Source organism: Pteronotus mesoamericanus, unplaced genomic scaffold (genome assembly GCF_021234165.1).
Source record: "Pteronotus mesoamericanus isolate MK-2021 breed Mesoamerican mustached bat unplaced genomic scaffold, CSHL_Meso_final contig_269, whole genome shotgun sequence".
NCBI lineage: Eukaryota > Metazoa > Chordata > Mammalia > Chiroptera > Mormoopidae > Pteronotus > Pteronotus mesoamericanus.
Window position 1 is genome coordinate 2656165 of NW_026555114.1, and position 27555 is coordinate 2683719.

General features: G+C 35.8%; 1 protein-coding gene across 1 annotated transcript in view; it reads right to left on the reverse strand.

Annotated features, from left to right (window-relative positions):
• Positions 1-27555, reverse strand: part of VMP1 (vacuole membrane protein 1) — a 122323-nt gene that overhangs the window by 38654 nt on the left and 56114 nt on the right. The window contains exon 7 of the mRNA XM_054574868.1: positions 23421-23552. Within this exon, the coding sequence (XP_054430843.1) occupies positions 23421-23552 (132 nt within the window). The remainder of the gene's footprint in view (positions 1-23420; positions 23553-27555) is intronic.

Consider the following 27555-nt stretch of genomic DNA (forward strand, 5'->3'; position numbering starts at 1 on the left):
TAATTATAGGAATCCCAGAAAAAAGGAGAGAGAATGTGGAAGAAGAGTTATTTGCAGAAATAATGGCTGAAAAGAGACATCCAGATTCGGGAAACCCAGAATTCCAAAAAAGATGAATCTAAAGAGATCCACAGCAGGTCATCTTATAATTAAATTGTTAAATGTTAAAGATGAGAGAATCCTAAAGGCAGCAAGGGAAAAACAATGTTACGATGCTACATACAAGGGACCCTTCGTAAGATGATAGGTGAAATTTTTGACAGAAATATTGAAGGCCAGGAGGGAGTGGCAGAAATATATTCAAAGTCCTGAAAGAAAATACTGCCCAACAAAAATACTCTATGTAGCAAAGCTGTGCTTCAGAATCAAAGGAGGAATAGTTTCCCAGGAAGCAAAATCTGAAGGAGTTTAGCCCCACTAGGTCAGCCTTACAAGAAATGTTTAAACTGAAACAAAAGGGCACTAACTAGTAATAGGAAAACATGTGAGAGTATAAAACTCACTGCGAAAGGTAAATATATGATTAAATTCAGAATAATCTAATGTTGTGAAGGTGGTGGGTTAATCACTGATAATGCTAGTATGAAATGCAAAAGACAAAAGAAGTAAAAATAATTATTACAATAATTTGTTAATGGATACACAAGATAAAAAAATGTAAACCGTGACATCAAAATCATAAAAATGTAGACCTTTTGAATGCATTTGAACATAAGTTGTTATAAACTTAAAAGAGACTGTTATAAAGATAAGATATATGGAATCTTGGGGGAAAAGCCTGCAAAGAAATAGGTACAGATGAAAGGCTGTTGGTTACCAGTGGCAGGGAAATGAGGGCGGGGGAAAGAAGAAAAATGGGCATAGGCGACCAAAGGCACAAACTTCCAGTTAAAAGACAAGTAAGTTTTTGGGGTATAAGATACAGTATATTGACTACAATTAACAATAGTTTTGTATTATTTGAAAGTTTCTAAGAGGGATCCTAAAAGTTCTCATCACAAGAAAAAATTATAACTGTGTGGTAATGGAGATTAACAAAACTTATCATGGTAATCATTTTGCAGTATATACATACATTAAATCATTATGTTATATATCTAAAACTGATACAATGTTTTGTATCAATTAAATCTCAATTTTAAAAATTAGCAGTTAAAACACAAGGAACTAGTGGAACAACTGGTTCACAGATGGACAAAAATCAGGACTGTAAATAACAAATATGAGATATGTGTGTACTCCCCTGTGTAATGAGCAAAGAGTTGTCTTGTCTTCTTCACATCCCAGCCAGAACATTAACTTTTTAGAGAATTAAAGATAATGATATAAAGGAGTACTGGGTTCTTTGGGTAGAATGATCTCTTGCCTGCTTTTACCAATGTCTAAAAGTGGGACCATGGTTTTCTTTTCTCTGGCAAACTAAAAATAAAATAGAACAAAAAAGCAACCAACCAAATGGAAGAAGAGGTTTGCAAATGATATTTCCAATAAGGGGTTAATATTCAACATCTATAAAGAACTTACACTGCTCAACAACAACAACAAAACCAAACAAACTGATTTAAAAAATGGGTGGAGGGTCTGAATAGACAATTTTCTCAAAGAAGACTTACAGATGGCCAACAAGTACATGAAAAGACGTTCAACATCGCTAATTATTAGGGAAATGTAAATCAAAACACCAATGAGATATCACCTCATACAGGTTAGAATGGCTATTAACAAAAATAGTAAGCATGGGAAACTTCTGGTCAAGATAGAGGCATAGATAAACATGCTTTATCTACCTGCACAACTACAGAAAAAATTACAACTAGACTACAAAACAAGTATCACCCAGAACCATCAGAAAATGGAGCTGTATGGATATACGACAACCAAGAATTTAAAGAAGCCACATTCATCTAGACTGGGAGGTGCAGAAATGTGGAGGTGGAGTGGTGCAGAGAAGTGGGGAGCGGCTGGGAAACGGGTGGTCCCACCTTCATGTGTGATAGATAAAAACTGGGAGGGGTACCTCTGGAGTGAGGGATCTCAGCCTCAAACCAGACTACCCAGCAGCCCAGGGTTCCAGCAGCAGGAAGATAAATTCCCCATAACTTCTGACTATAAAAACCAGTGGGGGTTGGGGCGGTAGAAGAAACTGGGGATTTTCAGGAGGTTCCTCTTAAAAGGACGTAACAGGCTTAGGACTTAAGCAGATTCACCCCCGGCTCTGGGTTCAGCACCAGGGCAACAGCTAGAAGAGGACAAGTGGCATACAGAGAGAAAGAGAAGTGACTGGAAACAGGGCGAGTGCTGGGAGACAGCTTCCTCCCAGGCAAACCTTCGGAAGCCAGGCAGTGGCACTGTCCCCTCTCTGAACCCTCCCCCGACACAGAGCCACAAAGCGGTGATATGGGTTGCCCCAGCCTGGCGATGACCTAAGGCTCCGCCCCACACAGGTTACAGGTCCACTCTTCTACAATCCGCCACTCTACTAAGACAGAAAGTCAAAACAGCTTTTCCTAATACACAGAAACAAACACAAGGAGGCTGCCAAACTAAGGAGACAAGGAAATATGCATGGCCCAATGAAAGTAGAGAACAAAACTCCAGAAAAAGAATTAAACAAAATGGAGATAACCAACCTATCAGAAGCAGGGTTCAAAACACTGGTTATCAGGATGCTCAAAGAACTTATTAAGTATGGCAACTGCACAAAAAAGACCCAGGCAGAAATGAAGGTTACATTAAGTGAAATAAAGAAAAATCTACAGGGAACCAACAGTGGAGGGGAATGAAACTGAGAATCAAATCAATGATTTGGAACATAAGGGAGAAAAAAAGTATTTAATCAGAATAGAAAGAAGAAAAAAGAATTCAAAAGAATGAGGATAGAGCAAAAAGACTCTGGGACATCTCCAAATGTACCAACATCCAAATCATGGGGGTGGCAGAAGGAAAAGAGGAAGGGCAGGAAACTGAAAACTTATTTGAAAAAATGGTGAAAGAAAACTTCTGTAATTTGGTGAAGAAAACAGACATCCAAGTCCAGGATGCACTGGAGTCCCAAACAAGTTGGACCCAAAGAGGACCACACCAAGACACATCATAATTAAATTGCCAAATGTTAAAGATAAAGAGAGAATCTTAAAACCGGCAAGAGAAAAGCAGAGTGTTACCTACAAAGGAGTTCCCATAAGACTGTCAGCTAATTTCTCAAAAGAAACTTTGCAGTCTAAAAGGTACTGGCAAGAGATATTCAAAATGATGAAAATGATAAAAAATATAATATAAAAATCAGATCTTACATCAATCAAAATCAGTAAGACATATTTAAAAATAAAAACAAGCAAAGATCTTGCATAGTCCCTGAAATGTAAGAAATATTTGTTTTGGCAGCTAACTAAATTTAATATGCACTAAAAAAAGTAGATCCACCTAGAAATCTGGAAAAAAACTTCAGGTTTTGTTCCTGTTCATATTATTCATACGTTTATATTATTTAGTGCAGTTTTATTAGACTATATATTGTGAACTTTTAGTAGGTTACAAATAACATGTTTGTTAATAAATATAATAAAAATGTGAGATCGATATATGTGATATAATAAATACTGTCTCATGAAATAGTTTTTTTCCAGTTACACATCATAGGCTCTGTAAAGTATAATCAAGGTACTATGCATTACGGAGTACAGTAAAAGTAAAGGCCCCAAAGTCACTGACCTAAAGGCAATTGTGCCTATAGTAGGTTCTATGGCACTTCCTCCACATCAAACCTTTAAAAAATTATGTAATAATGGTCAGTAAGATTTTCCACATAAAAATATACATGAGGAATGTATATAATCTGTAAACAACACACATTTCAGAGAGTTGTGCTCAAAATATGAGGCTCTCAGCTACATTTGTGTCAAAATAAGGATTAAATGGATATCTGCATGTACTGATGTATTTGCTATCAAGTATACTCTGGGGGGAGTGGTAAAAAATATTCTTTTAACTGAGGCACAATGAATATACAGTAAGGTATACAAATCTAAAATATACATCTTGATGAAACTTTACAACGTACACGCCCATGTAACTACCACCAAGATCCAGATATAGAACATGACCAGAACTCCAAAAACCCCGCTGGTGGCATTCCTAGTAATTACTCCTTCCCCTAAAATAAACACTATCATTGACTTGTATTACCACAGATGTAGCATGCCTATTTTTGAACTTTACATAAATGGAACTAAATGTAGGTACTCTTTTATGTCTAGCTTCTGTTGTTCCACTTTATGTCCATGTGATTCATCCATGCTTACTGCATGTAGCAATTATGAATTTCTTGCTGTTGCTGTATAGTGTTCCATTATGTGAATGTACCACAATTTATTTACTCTACTGAACATTCTTATCCGACTCTTTTGGCACATCTTTGTGTTGGGCATAAATTTTCATACGGACTTGCTATATCATAGGGTATCCGTATGTTTAACATTAGTAGATAGTGCCATACATTTTTCAAAAGTGACTATAACACAGATTACTCTTAATATTACTTTCATGTTGCCAATTAATAATAAATTTCAACTGAAAAAAATCTAAAGGAATTTCCTTCGCTACAGATGATTTTCATGAGTGCTCGTGGTAATTAGCAGCTTTGATAACTTAAATAGGGCATATTTTAAACATTTTTAACTAGGATGGTCAGAGAAGGCCCGATAGAAAAGGTGACATTTGATTAAAATCCTAAAGGAGATGAGGGAATAAGCCAGGCTAAGAATCCAGTGAAAGAGATTTCCAGCAAGTTTTTTCCCTTGAGAGAAATAAATAATCTAGTGTGTGCATATGGATGGTGGGTTGCAATTGGTAAAGAGAAGGGGAAAGAGATGATGAATAACTCAGGAAACCTACAACACAAGGGAAAGCATGAAAACAAAAAAAGATGAAAAGTGCTTAAGAAACAATACAAACACCAATTCTAAGAGTTCCTGTGACATCAAAATGACAAGAGTACTGATTACAATGTCTTCAAACTTCTCTGGGCCAATTTCTTCATTTTTCCTATAAGATGGTGATAATACTTATCACCATGATAAATAAGAGACAAAACTGATTATGGGACAATGTTGTTTAGAGTAAAGTTGCGTTATTTACTGTCAAAAAACAAAAAACCCCCGAGAGTCAATAAATAAAGTGTCTTGTCAGAATTCTTAGACATTATGAGGAACTCAGTTCTAATGCAATCTCACAACCAAGGGGACAAGAGGTTTTTTTTTAATAACAATTTTCTTTTAATCCTCACCTGATTTGCGAGAGAGAGAGAGACAGAGAGAGAGAAACCTTGATTGGTTGCCTCCCATACCTCCCCCAAGCCAGGACTGAACCCACAACCTAGGTATATGCCCTGACCAGAAATCGAACCCTCAACATTTTGGTGTACATAACGGTACTCCAATCAACTGAGCTACCCATCCAGGGCTTGTTTTTCATATCAAAAAGAGAAAAGCAACATGTTAATATCGAGGAATGAAGTGAGCTATAAAGTAGGAAGGAGGGAAGCAATGATATGCATTAAGAACTGAAAATGTATCAAATCTGCCTTGCAGTGCCACCAATTAATTCAGTTTACTAAACTCTCCACCACGAGAGGGTAAAATGGATGAGATTACTACTTCTGAATGCCAGTTCTTTATTTAAAAGTTTAATTTTTCAATTACAGTTTACATTCAATATTATTTTGTATTAGTTTCAGGTATACAGCATAGTGGTCAGATAATCATTTACTTTACAAAATGTTCCTGAATTCTTGTCTCCAGAAAATAAGAGGAAAATTTTAGTTATTTATACCAGTAATGGTAATCTCACTACTAATCTTAAAACTTATAAATAATCTATTAAATATAAAATATCTCTTGGGTAGTCTAGAAAGAAAGAAGTTACAAAAGAAGTAAGGTTTCAGGAGGCTTTCTCAGGGCTGATCATGAGTATTTGTTAACATTTTCAGATAAAAAAATAGAGAAGTGTTTCTGGAAGTTCAGATGAGTACACAATGCTTTCTTCCTCCTTTTCCTAGTTGAGTCAAATTGAAGCCCTGGCTGGGTAGCTCAGCTGGTTACAGTGTTGACCCAGTATGTCAAGGCTGCGGGTTTGATCCCCAGTCAGGGCACATACAAGAACCAATCAATGGAATGCATAAATAAGTGGAACAACAAATTGATGCCTCTCTCTCTCTCTCAAAATCAATAAAAATTAAAATTAAATTAAAGTCCAAGTTACTGGCATTATTAAATTTGGCTAGTACTTCCTGCTTCCTTTTCCTCTGTGTCTGTCTCTCTCTCCCTTTTGAAAAGAAACGTAGTAGCAATTCCGGGAAGGCAGGCATGTATTCCTGCCAGTGCCTGCCCAGCCTCTCCTAGAAAATAAGAACGGACTCTGTAGCCCAAGAAGAACAACAGTGCTCAAGACACTCAGAGAAAATGTCTGAGTATGCAAGATTTATTAGAAATGACACATACAAGTAATGAAATTTTCTTTTCTTCTCTTTTCCCTTTCTGAAGCCAATTATCTCCTCATGTGATCTCCTCATGTCTCACCAGAAAGGGTATTTAGTAAATCTCAGTTGAGGCCGGGGACAGGGGGGCGGGAGGCAGAGAGTCACCTCTCATTTTTAGCACATTACAACTGATTGTATTTTGGTTTCAAGTAAGTAATGAATAACATTTATTTCCAGATTCACACTGCAATCTAAAAAACAAAAAGCACATGACAATCTGTTATGTATGTAAAACAACAATACTATTCTGTGGGTGAATAAAAAAAGAAAAAAGTTAAAATAGTTAAGATGAACTGAACTTAAATGTCCAAAGTTATGAAAACTAAGTCAGTATGGAATTTATAAAACTGTCAGGGACAGGAAACCTAAGAGACTGAAAACAAAGGATAAGGATAAATGGGATCTCTAATATTAGAAATGTAAGTAGTGAGCTTCTTTCCCAGGATAGAACCAATTCTACTTAATAAATTTATAAACAGACCTAGAAAAAGGGGCAGAGAGTTTAAGTTCCAAATCTACAGTTGAAATGTTAAGTGCCAAATTTATGCCAATGAACTGAAAAATCATGTAAATTTAAGTGTGTAAGAAGAAAATGGCAGGTAAATTTCAATGCGGACCAGAGTAAGATAACATATTTAAGGAAAATTTATTTAAATATAAAATGGTGAGATTTAAAAGTTTTAAGATACAAAGAAAAATATAAGTAGTTTCCCAAGTAAACAGTTTATTAAAGTAAACAATTTATTAAAAAACACTAGCAAAATGCATTGCCCAACAGGACTGTAGTTGTAGAAGTCTGAAAAACCTGAGTACAGTAACGCAGCTGCCCCTGGAAAATCACGTGCAATTTTGGTAACTTCATTGTAGGAAAGATATAAAAGAATTAGATAAAGATTTCTGAAAAAAATACTGAAGTGCTCGAAGTGTTTGGAGGCTGTTAGAAATAAAAAGTAAATGGTTACTTTCTCTAGAAAGGCTCAAAAGGCGACCAACTGAAATCCATAAAGTTATAAAAAGAGGAAAGGGGAAGTGTCAAAAAAAATCTTACAATACTAGAATGAGAGGCAAATTTAAACAAATGGAAGCACTGTTTTAAATAATAGGCTATGAATTTTCTGAAGTCATTACTTCAAGAAGTAGTAAAAATGTAAATGTTTACAAGTTTTGATAAACTAATTGATGCAGATTAGGGAAAGGGGCAAAAAGTCTAGAGCACATGCCTACTTCTGAGGAGAGCGCTGGACTGATTACCATGCCCACTTCCGGATATATCTACATAGTGTTTCAGTTGAAAAGCATGACAACTCATGCTTTTCATTGTAAGGACCAAGACAGGAAAATGGGAGGAACACACTACCAAGAGAAATTTCCTTAAGTATTCAGCAAAAGAGAACTACAGATCTATTATGACAAATCACACATCGTGGCTAATTAGAAACAAAAACACCTTCTGTGACATGAAATGAACGTAATGGTAACCCTGCCATCCATGTCTTGCATTAAACTCTGATCTTGGGCCAGGACCCCTGGGAGCACTCAGCAGTTATAACAGAATGTGGGTTTGTTTTTAGTGTGTTAACTGATTTGCAAACTCATGAGCAAAAGCACAGCATACACAGTCTGTTGGTCCAAGTTTCAATAAAAGGGGCCTTTCTAAAGGCATTTTACAAAAGATGTTTGAAACATAAGCCTGAAAAAAAACCCTTTAAATTAGTTTAACAAAGGCAACCTAATCCTCACCGCCTGCTTACTTTTTTCCCATATCCGTAAGCAGGTGTGCAAACGAAAATAAAAAAGCAGGCATAAATCAAAACTATGTTCTATTCCAATGCCAAAGCAAACTAACAAGAAAAACAAACATTATTTACTGCTGTTTGTTAAAGACCAGTCTATATTGCCCTCTTTTTTTTCATTTAAAAGTCATTTAATTTCAATTAGAATTACTTCTTCATCAAAATAATTCTTTTAATTTGATCAAGAGTTAGTGAGCATTGCTAGAATATAAACAATTTTAAGCTTCCATTACTCTGTATTCTTTCCTAAGGAATACAGCTCAAATTATTTCCTCCCAATTTATCTTGTAAAAAAATTAAGCAGAATAAAAATGAGTTTGAGGAGGCTGGATTTAAAAGTATTCATTAAATTTATTTTTTAAATAAAAGTCTGCAGAGATAGTATGGTTAAGTACAGAAATGCACATGTAAAAACAAATGGACTCAGTAAAGCAGAATGAACAGATAATTTCCTAGACACCGTTTATTCAGTAGCTTGAGTCAGGTTATAACTCTCTTTCTTGTTTAGTTAGTGAATAAACTATTATAAGAATGGGTTAAAGAAAGAGAGAAGAGTCAGAAAACAAAGAAAGATGAAAAGTCTGGAAGTGGGGTGGCAAGAAGAGTTTCAAGTTTCCTGAGAAAGCAAATAAAATGAGGCATCAAGAATTCCATCATAAATCATGCTAAGTGTGTTTAGAGATTATAACTGTGTGTTATGTACAACTGAGCTGGCTCTGACTCCTGGCGACCCTATGAATAAGTGATGTCTACATCGTCCTGAACACAACAGCCCTGTTCAGCTCCTGCAGACTCATGCCTATGGCTTCTTTTACGGACTACAACTACAGAAGTACTTCAAGGGCTACCTTTACTTGTGGAACCAAATGCGAGTAGGAGACCCTTATGTACCAAAGCTAACTCTGCTAGTTATTCAATATCTTGCAACAAAATCCTTGAAAAGAGACCAATTAAAATTGCTTAATCTTGATGGTACTTTGTGGTAAAATCACGAGCCAGCTCTGAAAGAAGAAAAGGCCTGCCATTTCAAAAACTAAATGTTGTTGGGTGTGGTTGGTTGATTCTGAAAAGAGAAACTACAATAAGCCTTGGTAGCTTTGATATGGCCTTTAAATGATAAAGAAATGTGTTTAGCATGTGTCTCTGATGTTCATTATGGCAAAGTTTATCAGTTTAACCCTTTGCAAACAAGTAAGAGATCATGAGGGCAGGAAGTTTTTCTGTGTAACTCCTGACACAACACAAACCATAGCAGTTAAGGCAAAGCTTAATGCAAACCCTCTAGAGTCCACGTTGACAAATTCTTTAACAAGCCCTGTGGTTACAGGGAAGCTGGTTTCACTCTGACTCACTCCTACTCAAATAGTTTACTGGAAATGAAGGGGAGGGGGAATTTTCAGAGAAGTCATGTGATGGCCAGACAAACCACAGCCAGTAAAGGTTCAACAGAGTCAAAAACAGGTCCCAGGAACAACGGACACCCAGAGTGTTCAAATGGCACTAAATTACATGAAAATGAGTCCTGTTGGGTTTCAGATCATCCACACCATGAACACTTTCATAAACCTCTGTATGTAAAGGAACAGATACTTCACAAGGGGAAAAACCAGCAGGCATTGACATGGTGTGGGCAGCTACAAACACTTCATAGGAAAATGTGCTTAACAGAGAATAGCATCAAAGAAACGTTAAAGCACTTGAGTGTATAAATAATCATTATTAAATGCTTTCCCAAAGTCTCTAAACTCAAATGATCAAACACATATTCTATCATCAAAAGAACGTCAAAAGAACCTTTAATTATCCCCTTGTACTAGGGGGATGTTCACTGGGTAATGCATGAAAAGAAGAAGCACTAGCCATAAGAATGAGAACTATCATTAAGGTGGACAAGCTTTTTTTGGTGTTATGTGTTTTCACTAATAAAATAATGTAGATGACTTGAAATTTCTAAACAGGATAAAAATTCTATTGAGCTAAAAAAAATTATGCAGCCTTAATATTTAATACAAACTAGTAAACTAAAAGATATTATTTAAACTGAATTTGGGAATTTATCTTCAATATACCATGTAACTGGCAAGTTTTAATTAATTTAAATACCATAGCCCTAAACAGAAGCTAAAAAACTCTCCCTTAATATTAGATTAAATCCAGGACCTATAAAATAGCCGTTGAGGCAATATTTAACCTAACAGACTCATGAATTATACGCAAGAGAAAGATAAGTTGGTCAATATAAATATAGAAGAAAAAACTGCATTCTTTCACAAGATGAAGTTTTAAGAAATTTCAGTTTCTTATTTCTGACTTACTTCTCAATTTCCTATATGGATAGGAATAATATTAATCAAAACAGCAGGGTAGTGGCATAAAAATAGGCATATAGATAAATGGAAGAAAATTTAGAGCCAAAAAATAAACCCACACCTTTAAGGTCAATTAATATTTGACAAAGGGGGCAAAAACATATAATGGGTAAAGACAGTCTATTCAATAAATGGTGTTGGGAAAACTGGACAGATTTGTGCAATAAGAGACAAAAAGAAACTAGATTACCTTCTTTCAACCATACAAAAGAAGAGACTCAAAATAAATTAAAGACTTAAATGTCAGACTTGAAATGGTAGAAATCCTAGAAGAAAATACAGGCAGTAAATTCTCAGACATCTCATACCAATATTTTTTCTGATATAAAGCATCTCTTCAGGCAAAGAAAACAAAAGAAAAAAAATAAATAAATGGGACTACAGCAAAATTTTTGTACAGCAAAATGAAATCAACAAATGAAAAGACAACCTGCTGAATGGGAGAACGGATTTGTCAAAGAGATATCTGATAAGGGGTCTGTATCTAAAATTTATAAAGAATTTATAAAACTCAATACCAAACCTCCGCCACAAACAATCTAACTAAAAAACAGGCAAAAGACCTAAATATACATGTCTCCAATGAGAACATACAGATAGCCAATAGACATGAAAAGATGTTCAATGTCTCTAATCATCAGAGAAGCGCAAATTGAAACTACAATGAGCTATCACCTCACACGTGCCAGAATGGCTACCACCAACAAATCAACAATCAAGTGCTGGAGAGGCTGTGGAGAAAAGGAAACCCTTGTGCACTGTTGGTGGGAATGCAGATTGGTATAGCCACTGTGGAAAGCAGTATGGAGTTACCTCAAAAAATTAAAAATAGAAGTGCCTTATGATCCAGCAATTCCACTTCTGGGAATATATCCGAAGAAACCCAAAACACTAATTTGAAAGAATATATACATCATTATGTTCATTGCAGTGTTATGTACAATGGCTAAGATTTGGAAGCAGCCCAAGGGCCCATCAGCAGATGAACTGATATAAAAGCTGCAGTATATTCACACAATGGAATGTTACTTGGTCATAAACAAGAAGGAAATCTTACCCTTTGCAACAGTATGGATGAACCTGGAGAGTATTAGGCTAAGTGCAATAAGCCAGTCAGAGAACGACAAGTACCATGTGACTTCTCTTATATGTGGACTCTAATAAACAAAATAAACTAACAAACAAAATAGATTCAGACTCATAAATACAAAGCACAGTACGGTGATCACTAAACAGGAAGTAGGGTGAGGGAGGTAGAGAGGACAAAGGAGGATAGATGGGTGATGGGAGGAGACAACGTGGGGTGGAGAACACACAATGAAATATACAGATGATATATTATAGAATTGTATCCCTGAAACCTATAATTTTATTAACCAATGTCACCCCTTTTAGTACAATGAAAAAAAAGAGGAAACTATGAAATAGCCTTTGAGGAAATACTTAACCTAACAGACTCATGAATTATATACTCAAGAGAAAGACAAGCTTGTCAACATAAATACGGAGAAAAAACTTGCATTCTTTTAAAAGGTTAAGTTTTTAAACATTTCAGTTTCTTATTTGACTTAATTCTCAATTTCCTATATTGATAGGAATAATAAGGAATAGTTTCACATAGTCAGCAACCTAACATTTTTTAAAAAAGAATCCAAGTAGCTAGGTCATTTGGTCAGATGGCATTTAGGAAAGCACACTTATTCAAACCATATTCTTCCAAGTAAATATGTACAACATTCCTACTCTATTGTGTAAGCTTTAAACACAAAAAACCCACAACCACCCTCATGATCCCATTCCCCATTACTTCAATAATACTGGCTGCCCTAATCTTTTAGGATACAACAAGCACATAAGTTACTTCAGTTTTCAAACGTTTATTCCTAATGGCTTTCTTTTTTTTTTTCTCTGATTATGCAGCTTAAAGAATAAAGTTACCACAAGAACCTTCATTTGTTTCTAAAGAAGAGAATTTTACAAATGTTGTTCTACTTTATATGAGTTAAAAATTAAGTCATTCAATACGATGTCTCCTATATCTTTAATTCTTGCTCGCAGATGACTATTAAACTCAAAGGTGTAAAATTGTTCAATCTTTCTTATGTAAAATAATTTGTGTTCACTGTACTTTTACATTTTATTTTGCAGTGGAGTAATATTAAGTGAATATGTTTCATGTAATGCCACAGTTTCTCTCTTACTTCATATTTCTTAGTTTATTCAAAGTTTCTACCTCACAAGTAGTACATGCAAGAGCAGGCAGGCATTGTTGAAAATGCACACATTTTTTTGTGGCCTCCCTTTAAGGACCTTACAGACTCCTGTGAGAGATAAGAAAAGTCCATAAATACTTTTAAAAGAAAGAAAGTGTAAAAACATAAGGAAGCTAAAACAAGAGACAATTTCCAGGGGTTGGGAAGATTTTGAGTAGCAAAGTTCTATGACCAGAGGTGTTTTTCAGGAAAAAAATTTTCTTTAATTTTTTGCTTTGTGTGGGAATAGATTGGAAAAAAAAGACTAGTAAAGAGAAGCCCTATTAGGAAGTCTCTGGAAATGTCCAGGGAACTAGTGATAAAGGTCTGAACCAGTAGTGGGAAGGGAAAGGAGAGGACAGATATGAAGACACTGTGAAGATAGAATCAACAGGCCTTGAAGAATGACTAGATAAGGGAGGCAAAGAAGGAGTCAGATGACCTAGCTTTTACAAATGATGTTAGAATTGCTCAAGGTCATAGGAAGCTACATTCATTCATGTCTACCTCCCACAGATATCTAGTGAAAACAGGATAGAAAGCCAAGAGCAAAAGGAAGTCAGCTTAGTGGAAAAATACCGCCTAATCTCACTATGGGACTCATGAAAATAAATTAGGTACCACAGGAATCAGAATTCAAGCAAATGCGTTAATAATCTTTTTCTCCCATCAAAATATCTATAGTATGAAATCCAACCATCAGTCAAAACAGGAATTTAAGCAAATACTTGGCTTTAAAATTGTTACTTAGTAACCACTTCCTACTAAAAGCATATATACCCTTTAACCTAGTTGGAGAGCACATGGTAAAGCAATGAGAGCCAAGTATTTTTTTTCTCACTTTTCCTGCTGATAAACTTATTCTACCAAAAGGGATAAAAAAACACATTTTTCTACCTAAGTCGCAGGCCAATCTTAAAATTCAAATACCTATTCATAATTATTCATTTTACTTAATTTGCTGTTTAGCTACTGTTGATGCAACTTTTCTGTAAAACCCAATTTGTTGGGTTTTATAGACTATGTATATCTATGAGGAAATTCAAACACCAAAGTCAGATAAACCTTTTGGATTTCTGTGAAAAACTGATTACTGTAAGAACTTTTAAATCACTATCAGTAAGATATAACTAAAAAGATATCAATAAATTTATAGCTTCCAAATAAATAAAAACCTAATACCTTTTATAATGCCATTAAAAACTATTTATAAAAATATAATATATAATTTATAACAATAAAATATTAGTCAAAACTAACATTAAAATCACCAGGAAAAAAAAGCTAATTACCTGAAAAACAAAGATTCCTACATATTATGAAAGGTAAAATATTGTAATAGATTTAAGATTTAACAGTAAAAGAATAAAGTCATAGCTTCCAGCCAAGATGGTGGCGTAGGTACATATGCTTCACTTCGCACAACCAAAATAAAGATAACAACCAATTTAAAAAACAAAAAACAAACAGAACTGCCAGAAAATTGAATTATACGGAAGTCCAACAACCAAGGAGTTAAAGAAACATTCATCCAGAGCGGCAGGAGGGGTGAAGACGGAGGCAGAGAGTATGCCCAGCAAGGCAGTGGCAGGTGGGGCGGGAGGGCAAGGCAGTGGCTGGCGGACCAGGTGGTACCGCATTCATGTGCAGATACGCTGCGAGGAACAGCTGGGGAACAAGACAGACCTGGCAACCCAGGGTTCCAGCATGGATAAATAGAGCCTCGAAACCTCTGGCTGTAAAAACCTGACGGGACCGCGGTGGCAGGAGAAACTCCCAGTCTCACAGTAGAGTCCAATGGAGGGGCCCATAGGTTCCTAGAACATACTCAAACCCACCCACCTGGGAATCAGCACCTGAAAAAGTACAGTCCACTTGAGGGAAGCGGGGGAAGTGACTGAAAGTGGGCAAGAGTGGAGCAAGTGGCATTGGCCCCTCTCAGAACCCTCCCCTACACACAGCATCACAACGCACTGACCTGGGTTGCCCTGCCCTGGCAAATACCTAAGACTCTGCTCCTTCCAATGTAACAGGTGTGTGGAGACAAAGAAATATGACCCAAATGAAAGAACAGATCAAAGCTCCAAAAACAGAACTAAGAGATGAACAGAGAGCCAACCTCTCAGATGAACCGTTCAAAACACTGGTAATCAGGATGCTCACAGAAATGGTTGAGTATGGTCGCAAAATGGATGAAAAGTGAAAGCTCTGCAAAGTGAAATAAAGAAAAATATACAGGGAACCAACAGTAAAGGGAAGAAAACTGGGACTCAAATCAACGATTGGGAGGGAAGGAAGAGATAATCATCCAACCAGAACAGAATGAAGAAACAAGACTTCAAAAAAATGAAGAGAGGCTTAGGAACCTCTGGGACAACTTTAAACATTCCAACATCCTCTGTATCATAGGGGTGCCAGAAGGAGAAGAGGAAAAGCAAGAAATTGAAAACTTATTTGAAAAAATAATGAAGAGCTTCCCCAATCTAGCAAAGGAAACAGACTCGAAGGAGAGCACAGAAGCTCAGAGTCCCAAAGAAGTTGGACCCAAGGAAGCACACCCCAAGGCACATCGTAATTACATTACCCAAGATTAAAGATGAGGAGAGAATCTTAAAAGCAGCAAGAGAAAAGGAGACAGTTACCTACAAAGGTGTTGCCATAAGACTGCCAGCTGATTTCTCAAAAGAAACCTTGCAGGCAAGAAGGGCTGGCAAGAAGTATTTAAAGTCATGAAAGGCAAGGAGCTACATGCAAGATGACTCTATCCAGCAAAGGTATCATTTAGAATGGAAGGGCAGATAAAATGCTTTCCAGATAAAGTAAAGTTAAAGGGACTTATCATCACCAAGCTCTTACTATATGGAATATTAAAGGGACTTATTAAAGGGACATAATAAGAGCACAATCATAAAAAAACATTCAAAAGAAAACTATGAACAGTAAGATGACAACAAACTCACAACTATCAACAAATGAACCTAAAAACAAAAACAAAAACACACTAAGCAAACGACTACAGAAAGAAGAGAATCACAAAAATGGAGATCACATGGAGGGTTATCAGCGGAGAGGAGGTAGGGGGAGAATAGGGGAAAAGGTACAGGGAAGAAGAAGCATAACTGGTAGGTACAAAATAGACAGGGGGAGGTTAAGAATAGTACAGGAAATGGAGAAGCCAAAGAACTTATAGGTACGACCCATGAACATGAACTAAAGGGGTGGGGGATTGCTGGAGTAAGGGGAGTTCAGGGCAGAGGGGGATAAAGGAGGAAAAAACGGGACAACTATAATAGCATAATCAGTAAAATATGCTTAAAGAAAGAATAAAGTCATAAAAATACTAAAAGAAAATACAGCTGTATATTTACTATATAAATGTAAGTGTTCAGAAAGATCATTTTAGGGACTACTCTAAAAGGAAAAGTCTAAGATACTGATATAAAGAAAAAAAGTAAACTTGCTTATTCAAAAAGTAAAACAAAACATAAGAAACAACATGGAAAAAATATTGGCAGCATATTACAAAAGGGATCTCCTCAAAAATGTCAAGAACAAAAACAAAAACTATTATTAAATATAAAAATTGGTAAATGAACCAGTTTAAAGTGTTTCTGCTTTTTGTTTATCTGTGTTTTCAACATTTTATATAAGAAACATACTTTATAATCAGGAAGTTGTTATAAAAAGCAAAGATACAGAAAATATCTGATGACAGTGAAAAAAATGTTCACAGGATGATTTTATACTCAAAACAAGTTACAAAACAATAAATAGAATATGACTCACTCTTCTAAATATTTATAGAGAAAAAGGCAGAAGGATGTAGGGATTATTTTTAAGTGTATATATATTTACCAGTCATCTACAATGAGCTGTGTCACTTCATAATAAGAGCACAATCAAAAACACAGTACAAAATGTCTATTATATATGAAAAAAGTTGAGCCTAATATGTATGGTGTGATCCTAGTTTCTATTCTAAAAAATTATATATGCAAAGAAAGCTTGGAATTAGGGAATTATTATCTTACTTTGGGGAGTAGGTGTGTGGGTTTTCACTTTTTACTTTTAGTATTTCTAGAATGTTTCAATCTTATTACTACATGCAGTTATATATAATTAAAAATATGCAAATCTGGAGAATATAAGAGAAGCGAAGAGCCTAAGACAACTTTGTTACTGAAAACACAAAAAGTGTTTTAAGATAGCTGATTTAAAAAGAAAATTACAAAAATATCCTCTTAAATTGTTATGAATTTATTTGCATTATGAAAACTTTAAAATCAAAACCAATAATGTATCACAACAGTGTACCAAAACAGCTCAGTATAATAGATCTTGTTTGGGTACAATAATAGCAGATAGTGTTAGCAAGAGCAAACAAACCCCAAAAACTTATTTTGCCACGCTATAGCAAAGAACTCTAATTTGATAAGGAATTAAAACATTAGTAGTCTCTGATATAATTTATAATGGGGAAAATTGGGCAACAGTCCCCTCTCCAACTATTTCTTCCTCTATCCCCTCCAATGGCAAAATAAATAAAGTTAATCCTTTTTCTAAACCTGAAAAAAGTATGTAGGGATAATTATATGCACATACACTGACATCTGTAATAGGCCACAAAACGGATGGAGACTGGTAAAAATGCATAAAAGGCAATAAAAAAAGAAAAAATCTAATCAAATATAGGAGAAAGGAAACATTTTAAATGTTATTTTTTACTGCATTTACCTGAGTAAAAATACTGCTATGACTTGGTATGGTAAACACAGCAGTAATCATGAAGTCAGAAAATTGACTGGGGGTTGAGTGTTGGCTTTGAGATTTGCCAGGTGTGTGTTCCTGTGTGTGTGTCCCCTATTCACATCAGGAAAAATATCTTGTGCTTCACGGTTATACTAAGGCACTTTGTTAAAGTATCTCATACATACATTTTTTTATTGATTAGAAAGAAAATTAATGGTGAAGATCACAAAATTATCAGAGATGAGTTATTATTTTATCATATTATTCCAGTTATTTTCTAGTTTGCATAATCAGTTGACAATACATATAGTTGCAATTTTGGATAAAGATTTTAAAGTTTTTTAAAAAGTATGTATGTATGTATGTATGTATGTATGTATTTATAGAGAAGGGTGAAAGGAGTGACATAGGGAGGGAGAGAAACATCAATGCTCAAGAGAACCATTGATGCAGAGAGATACATCGACTGGTTGCCTCTCCACACCCCCAACCAGGGACCTGGCCTGCAACCCAAGGCATGTGCCCTGATAGGGAACTGGTTTGCAGGCCAGTGCTCAATCCACTGAGCCACACCAACAAGAACTGAATAAAGATTTTAGATAAAATGTTCATAAAGAGTATATGATTTCTGACTAAACAACATGAAACAGAATGTGCATACTTTGCTTAATTTTTCAAAATAAGCAAATACGAAATTAGAGAATAAGAAATATATAGCTTAACCTCAAATATAGTTATATAGATTATATATATATATAACTATATATAGATTATAGTTATATATATATAGATAGATAGATTATAGTTATTGGCTTTATAAGATAAAAAGTCAAATCTCATAATCTGCAGAAGTTTTGTGTACAGTTTTGTTTCCACAACTCAAAAGAGGGTAGAATTAGAAGATTCAGCCAAAAAGTAACTAAAATTATCAAGGCTGTAACAGGTGAACAAAAAAGTTTATTACCTCAATGGCAGATACAGGTCAAAAAAGAGTCTTCAAGAATCTAAAATCTTCAAGAGCTCAAATTATATGTATAAAATGAAGTATAATTTACTTCATCAAACTCTAGAAGATACCAGTTTCTGCAAGTTGAGCTTTTGGATGGTAACAAGTTTTATAGAACATATTGTTCATAATCCCAGAATAAAAAAATTGCAAATGATGAAATGAGTCACCCTGCAGATGTTCAATACAGGGAGTGCTATGCATGGATCCATGAGAGATGTAATCTAGAGAGACAAGGCACTCATTATTTTTGAAATAGCAATATTATTTATATACAATTTAATAGAAAGTTTCTTTTTAATACTGAGTCAATGTGGACCTCGGAAAACTTTTATCCTTCAATTCTAAGACAAAGCTTACCTCTGGAGTTTATCAGCATGGGTATATCTTCTTGCTATAGGAAACACAACTTTTTGCATATTTGACATGCTTATTACTTCGCCTTTTTAAGGAAACGTCTAAAGTCTTTTCAAGAGTTTCTCATATTATATGGTTTTAAGATCATTTACCATCTCAGTCCTCTCCTACAGAGTTCTGGTTTGTCAATGTTCAATCCTATTAAAAATGATATTATGGAAAGTCTCCCATTTCTAGATGATGGAATACGACCTCTGCCCTATGGTAGATTAAAGATGGGTGCCATTCTCGCTTTGTCCTCTCACTGAGAGGTGGAGTTTAATTCCCCTCTCTGAATCTCAGCAGGCAGGCTTTAGTGATCTCCTTGGTCAACACAATGTGGCCAAGGACTGGGATTTCTGAGGTTACGTTACAAGAAACCTTGCAGCTTCCATTTGGTTTTTTCAGAACACACGTTCTTGCAACTCTGGTGCCACAGCGTGAGAAAGCCCAAGAAGCCCCGTGCATAGTAACATGAGGTCCAAACTAAAAGACCAGCCAAACTCCAAGCCAAAAGCCAGAATCAACTTGTCAGTCATGGGAGTAAACCTCCCTGGACATAGATCCTCCAATTTACAGCCAAGCCATCTGTCCAAATTGCCTGTGTGTGCAATATAAATGGCCTTTGATGTTTTAAACTGCCTAATACTGGGGTTGTTTGTTACTCAAAGATAGATAACTGTAGCACTTCCAACCCCCTATCTTAATAACAACCCCAAAATAGAAACATGAACTCTCTTTGACGAAACTGGCATTAATCGATGAAGACAGGGCCAATGGAAGAAAAGGTTATACATGAGAGCCTGCAATGGAAGATATGGAAGAGAAGCAAAGGGATTTGCATTCTTCAACTCCAAAAAGGATCTTCAGCAGAACTGCAGAAGAGACCAAGTTAGGGCTGAAAACAGGAGGCTGTATAAAAAGTGGACTCCCAGGTCCACTCCTGCTTAGCAGAGACCAGTATCCTCCTGCCCTAGCCCCAGAGAAGATATCAGGTACGTCATCTCTAGACCGGGGGTGCCCGCCCTTTTGGCATCTCAGGGCCACACGGGAGGAAGAGTTATTTGGGTCACATTAAATACATCACGACACACAATCACAAGAAAACTCATAATGTTTTAAGTAAATTTATGATTTTGTTTTGGGCCGCAGGTTGGACACCCCTGCTTCTAGACAAAGTGAGCCAGAGGTTCTGGGCTCAGGACACGTTTGTACAGGTATCCACAGAATGATCACAAAGCAGGTTAAATGACAACTGACGTGGTAAATGAAGAACTCCAACTCCTCTTCCACCGCCTCACTTCAGAATGTCAGCTGCAAGATTTACATTCTCCAGGCAATAAATCAAGCATTCTTCACTACAAAAACAGAACTATCCCAAAGGAAAGATCTACAGGAACCAATGTACGGAGGTCCCAATAAATAAGGACGCCTGCTACTCCCACACCTTGCTTCCATACGTATGGCTTCCGTTCAGCTTCACGTGCCTTATTCAAGAATCACCAGGTTTTGAGGAAAAGCTTCTAACCGGAAGTGGAACAGGCAAAGAAAAAAAAAACAACAACAATGTCTGGAGTAACAGAAAACTTGAAGAAATGAAATACCTTCAAAAAGAGAAGATAAATCATTTCTTGGAAATATAATGCCAACTGCTTTTTGAAAAAAAATTGACATGGAAAAACATTTTAATACTAGAGTTAAAAGATAAAGTTGCAAAAATCACATACAAAGGAAAAGGAGATAAATATTAGGAGCAATATGATTAAATAAATTAAAATGTTGTGTGTTGGAGGCCCAACATTGAAATAGAAAGAATTCCAAAAAATAAGACTAGAGACTAAAGAGGATAAATTGACACAGAAAAAAAAAATACAAGAACTAATTGGCTCTAGATTGACAAATTTCCTGAGTGTCTAGCAGAATTAAAAGTAACAAAACAAACAAACAAACAAAACCCATACCACATATAATGACTCTAAAAGCTTCTATAGGGGAAAAAAAGCCTGGGCTCAGCAGGGCACTAACCCCATTAACATCAACACCAGAAGCTTGAAGCTGATTGAGCAATGCCTTCCAAATTCTAAGTTAGAAAATGGATTTTCAATTTAGAATCCTATATCCTGTTAACTGATTAAGTATGAATGAAGAAAACACTATTTTCAGAACTTTTCATCTACTCATCCTTTCTCAGGAAGCTACTGCAGAATGTGTTCAATGAAATTGAAGAGAGTAAATCATGAAAGAGTGAGACAAGGGATCCAAACCAAGAGACAAGCAAACCAAGAGACAGGCTTCTTGGCCCTGGTACAGAAGACCAAGAGAAGCCCAAGTCCAGGGTGGAGTGGGAGCATGGAGGACCTCAGAGTGACGACGCCGAGAGAAAGAATACAAAATTGATATCAGGTATTTTTATGGTTGTTACCAAGTGGAAGGTGATATTGAACGAGTCTTTACAGAGATGGTAGAAGGGAGAGAAGAAATAAACTATGCAAATGAAAAAATGTTAATTCCAAAGCAAAAAGCTTTAAAAATGGAAAATAATCAGGTTTTTAGTTGGTTTAACAGAGAACAATACTTGGCACCCAAGTCATAGCATAAAAATTTAAAGCTATAAGCCATCTTAGTTAGACATTTTCTACTTCAACTTGCTGACTACACATAGGTGCAAAAACATTTTTAAATGACATACGTTAGTGCCATAAACAACAGAGGTGTCAGCTGTCAGAAGTGGGGATACTCGCCATCTCTGCCTACGGATGGACATGGCTGCAGCGATTCTGGCATTTCTGAGCTCTGCTCTAGCTCTACTTCTAAGCATTTCAAATTGGGGAAGTAACAACGTCCAGATCTGCAGTTTTCTAGAAAATCTGAAGAAAGGTACATTTTCCACACTACCTCAGAGTAAACACAGGGTCAAATTTGATACTGGAATTTAAAAGACATTAAAAATAATTAAAAGTTGTTTATATTAGAAATAATTTTTAGTCTTAATATAAGCATTACGAAGTGAGATGGGCAGAGTATGCTGCTGACAGATAAGGCAAAGCAGACACAAGGACAATGGGCCATGCAGAGCAGATGTCCACAGCTCTTTGATTCATTTGCTTTATATTTAAATATTCTACAATCATACTTGAAAATTCGCTTCCAATTAAAAACTGTAACTATTCTTGGTTACCTTCCACTTAATAAAGCTTTTTAAAAAAGTTATCTATCATCTTGGCTGGTGCGCCTCAGTGGATTGAGCATCCGCCTGCGAACCGAAAAGCTGCCGGTTCAATTCTGTCAGTGCACACGCCTGGGTTGCCGGCCAGTTCCCCAGCAGGGGGCGTGTGAGAGGCAACCGACTACTGTTTCCCACCCTTCCCCCTTTCTAAAAATAAATAAATAAAATTTAATAAAAAAAGTTCATTTATCATTAAAATGGGTTTCTAGCCTGCCACCACGGTAATGGTTTTTTGGGTCTCGGATTCCACTGAGAAGAAAAATATGAACTCACTCTCAAAATAATGTATGCATGTTTACATAGGCATACATATTTACAAACACAACAACGGAACAATTTTTTCAAACAACTTCATAGATTAATGAATCTGGAGACTCAGTTAATAATATTCTTAGGAATTTTCCTGCAAACACTAAAACATCTATTTTGTAACATTAAAATACAGGCTGATACACAGTTTCTACTGAAATGTAAAAAAGCCCTTTTCCATTCACTGTTAAAGGATAACTCCCTAATTGTTCTTTCTTAAGTAGGAGTTTCCAAATAATTTCATCTAAACATGGTGAACTGTGAGGATGTCACTTTCAAAATACTAATTTGGAAGTCCTACTGGTTTAGACTCACAGCCTATTTGTCCCCCTTATTTATTCAGTGGTCTGCTTGGTACAACAGCAGGTCCTTGAATAACACTGTTTCCCTCAACATTGTTTCATTATGAGTTGTTTTGCTTAAAGTTGCAGAACCTATTGACAACATTAAATGAGGATTTACTGTGCTTATAAACACATAATGAACAAAGAATGTTTCAGCTCCTTAATCTCATTGGCAACATGAATTTACCATGGTTTTCCAGCAAGGTGTTTTAACTGAGTCTGAGTTGTCTTGTTGAATCTTTCTATATTTCTCTCTTCTAAGGTCAAGGTTATAATCACTTATATAGTTCATCTTTTCTGAATATTCTATCCCAAACCATGTATCACTTTGTTTTTATACTGGAAGCTTTCCTCTTCAGAGTAACAATTAACAATTTCACTATAATCATAAGCTCTTTAGGGATAATTATTCTATCTATTTTTTTCCCCCACTGTTCTTACTTGTGCAGTCTCTGCATTTTCCAGCATCTCTTCAAATTCTTGATACTCTTCATCATCTGGTTCAGCACCTGAGAGTCGGGCTGCTCTGGCCATAAAATATGGAGGCAGCTCTCCAATTGCTGTTCCGACACCCTGTGTGAAAAATCAAAGTACTCACATGAGATTCTGTTCTCAACATAGTGACACTAAACACATCAAATCTTTATTTTCTACATCACCAAAAACATATTAAGATGTATTTATTAGGGACCTGGCTGGTGTGGCTCAGTAGACTGAGTGCTGGCCTGTGAACCGAAAGGTTGCCAGTTCGATTTCCAGTCAGGGCACATGCCTTGTATGGGCTGGGTCCCCAGTTGGGGGAGAGAGGCAACCAGTTGCTGTTTCTCTTCCTCTCTTCCTCCCTTCCCCTCTAAAAATAAATAAATAAAATCTTTAAAAAATAAAATAAAATAGCCCTGCCTGGTGTGGCTCAGTGGATTGAGTGCTGGCCTGTGACCTAAAGGGTTGCTGGTTCAATTGCCAGTCAGGACACAGGCCTGGGGTGCAGGCCAAGTCCCTGGTAGGGGATATGTGAGAGGCAACCACACAATGTGTTTCTCTCCCTCCCCTTCTCCTTCCCTTCCCCTCTCTCTAAAAATAGACAAACAAAATCTTAAAAAAAGATTAGGGAGAAAAGCATATACTGGTACATAATCAGGAGAATGTGAGTTTGAATCCTGGCCCTAACACTGACCTATGCAATGCCAGCCGAGACAATGTACACAAAACTGTCAGACAATCCCTGGTGTGCTGCAGACACTATGTTAATGTTAGTTCTTTACCATTTCTACTGATATTCTATTATTTTTTTCAGCCACCCCCCTTCAAATATTCAAGTGATTTGTGAGTATTCACTAGTATAGCTATTAGACAAATATTTTCTAGGAAATCTCCTGCTATTTAGGATGTTGCTTTAATCCCAGCAGAAACTTCTCTGTGCAGAGTTAAAACTTCTAACAAATTGTGGCCAGGAAGCCCCTTGAAAACTTAGCATTAAGATGGGTGAATTTTCACCACAGGAAAAATGTTTATATTTCCTCAGGACATTGAGTGACTCATGTTTTAGTCTCTTTGGATTCTTGTTTTTGAAGACAACTTTTTTTTCCAACTAATTTAGGATATAAGGGTGAAAACAGGCAAAAGAATCAAAAACTTGGTTTAAACTTACATGGCTCAAATACACCTTAGTTAATAGTACAAGAAGCATATGGTCTCTAGGAAAATTCTCAACTTTGAGCCGTTCTTCTGTGCCCCGAGTCTAGTGAATGGAAAAGGTGTTTGCTAGTTCTGGAAGCAACTTTAGGCTTTTCTGTTTGCTCTGTCCTATGGCTGTGCTTATAAATGCCTTGAAAAGAATCCCCAAAGAATATTATCAAATTCAAACATTTTGTGTTCACAGTGTTATATTCCAATGTGTGGAATCAGTGACCTCCAAGTGAAACTGCACTACCCATATATGAAACAAGAATTCTGAAACAAGAATAAGGCAAGAGTTAGTTAAACACAGAGAGAAGGGAGGAAGAAGAGAAGGATATAGGAGTAAAACACAAAAATCATACTTTGCTAAACAAGAAAACTTGATGTTAGTCAACTCTGGAAGACATTAGAAGACCAACTTACAATTGTAAAACTGGTACATGAAGAGAAAGATTAATTATTTATCCTGACTTATCTATATGAAAGATATCTCATGGTAATCTAATTGCTGAAAAGGAAAAGTTTCTCTTTATAAAAGTATTTTAGTCAATAACTAAAGAAAAAATGATACAGTAATTGGAATACCCTCATTTTATAACCTCCAATAAAATAATGAACTTATGTAATAATGGTGTTACTATCACATACAAAAAAGACAACCAGACACTATTGCACCTCGTGATAGAAATACACAAGACTCTGAAGTATATTCTTGTCAGAAAGAAATTTTTTTCAAGCCTCTCAATCTAACTATCAACTTACAGAAAATACAGGGAACACAGAAACACATTTAAACTACATCAACTGGAATATAATCAGTAAAGTCTAGGCTATGGGAAACTATACTTGCCTGGATTAAAAAATCCAGTTTCAATAACAAATTTGAAAAGAAAAATGACGAAATAAATACTACCAAAAAAGCTTGAGTGCTAACTGGTTAACTGATTTGAAGAGACTATCCCTAATTTCTCTTAGGTGTAGTAATGTTTTTAAAAGTCCTACAGTTGATATATTTACAGAGGAAATGTGATATGTTATCTAGGATATGCTCCAACATAACTGAGAGCAGAGTGAGGAGGGGTATACATAAAACAGTGTTAACCAGGAGTTAATATAAGCCGAAGTTGAGTTACAATATATTGAATTAACTATGCAATTCTTTGTGCTTATTTTTTTTTCCCCGTAACAGAAAGGAGGAATAAAAGTCAATTGTAACATTTTATTTAAAACATGAACTTCTCTCAACACCTAAGGTTTAAGTCAAGTCAAATGTTCAATAGTTCTAGAAGCAATCATATGATTCAAACTCATGACAAGTTTCCTTAAAGTTAAAAAGGAAGTAGTAATGAATTGAAATCAAGAACTACATAATGTCTCATACTTAATCAACACATTATTTTATTTTAATTTTGCTCATGTTTTCCCATACAAGCAAGAAACAAGTATGAAAATCACAAGTCAGGATTCTGCTTTTTACGCAAATAAATAAAAAGGAAATAGTCATCCAGGCAGGTCCTCCAAAGCACATTATATTCCAGACACATAGAAGATTGTTTAGCCAGTTATCTCAAATTAGATACCAAAATATTATAATTTCATGGTTCTTACAAAACAATTTTATAATTCTTACACAATCAAAACAAAAAACTGATACATAACTGCGGAACACTAAAAACTGTCAGCCTAGGTTTAATTTAGGGGAAGGAATGACTGGCTTCCTCAGTGCAAAAGAAGGACAAGTGATATTTAGTTAGGCAATAATTTAGAAAGCTCTTCTTCTAAATACCATCTACTATATATCAATTTATTACCCTGAAGTCCCTGCTTCTTGGATTTTTTAATATGCACAAAATATGCAACACCAAGAGAGAAACACAGTATCTTCCTGGACTGTTCATTTTATTCAAAGATTTTTGGGAGGAGAAAAATTCTGAATTTTTGTGCTTTTAAAAAGCTTTGTCAAGTGGATTCACAAGCAAATCAACAGCATCTTGCTTTTCTATGTAGGGAACCATAATTTTAATGGTAAAAATCTGCAGAAATTTTTATACATAAATAACAACTGAGAAAATACAGTAAATCATTAGGTTGTTTTACAGATTAAAAAGGGAGAAAGTTTGCTTCTAGTTTTCCAAATGTCTGTCTGTCTGTCTGTCTGTCTGTCTATCTATTCATCTATCTTTCTATCATGAGAGGGGAAGGGAGGTTGAAAGAGAGGGAGAGAAACATTGATCGGTTGCCTCTTGCACACACCCGACCAGGGACTGACCCCACAACCAAGGCGTGTGCCCTGGTCAGGACTCAAACAGCGACCTTTGGCTTTGCAGGACAACACTCAACTGAACCACACTGGTCAGGGCTTCTTGAGGTCAATTCTAAACAGCCTTAGAAGGAATGAAGTTCTGATATATGCTACAACATGGATGAAACTTGAACATATATGCTAAGTAAAATAAGCCAGAAGCAGAAAAATATTTTAGGAGTTTATTTATATGCATATCGAGAATAGGCAAATTCATAGACAGAGAGCAGAGTAGAGGTTACCAATGGCTGGAGAGAGGAGGGAATAAGGAGTTACTGTTTAAACGGTACAGAGTTTCTGTCTGGGATGACAAAAAAGTTCTAGAAATTGATACTGATGATGGTTATGCAACATCAAGAATGTACTTAGTGTCAGGAATGCACTTAAAAATGGTTAAAATGGTAAACTTTATATTATGTATATTTTAGTACAATAGATAAAAAACCAAAAACAAAACCATGAACTTAAACAAAAACCCTTTTAAGGTGATGCCTTCTCTCTGAAAGTCATCATCCAATGCTCTTCCTGCCTGGCCTTACCTTATTCCCTCTATCCCACTTTACGGCTCATTTTCCTTCAATTTTAACTGAATCACAG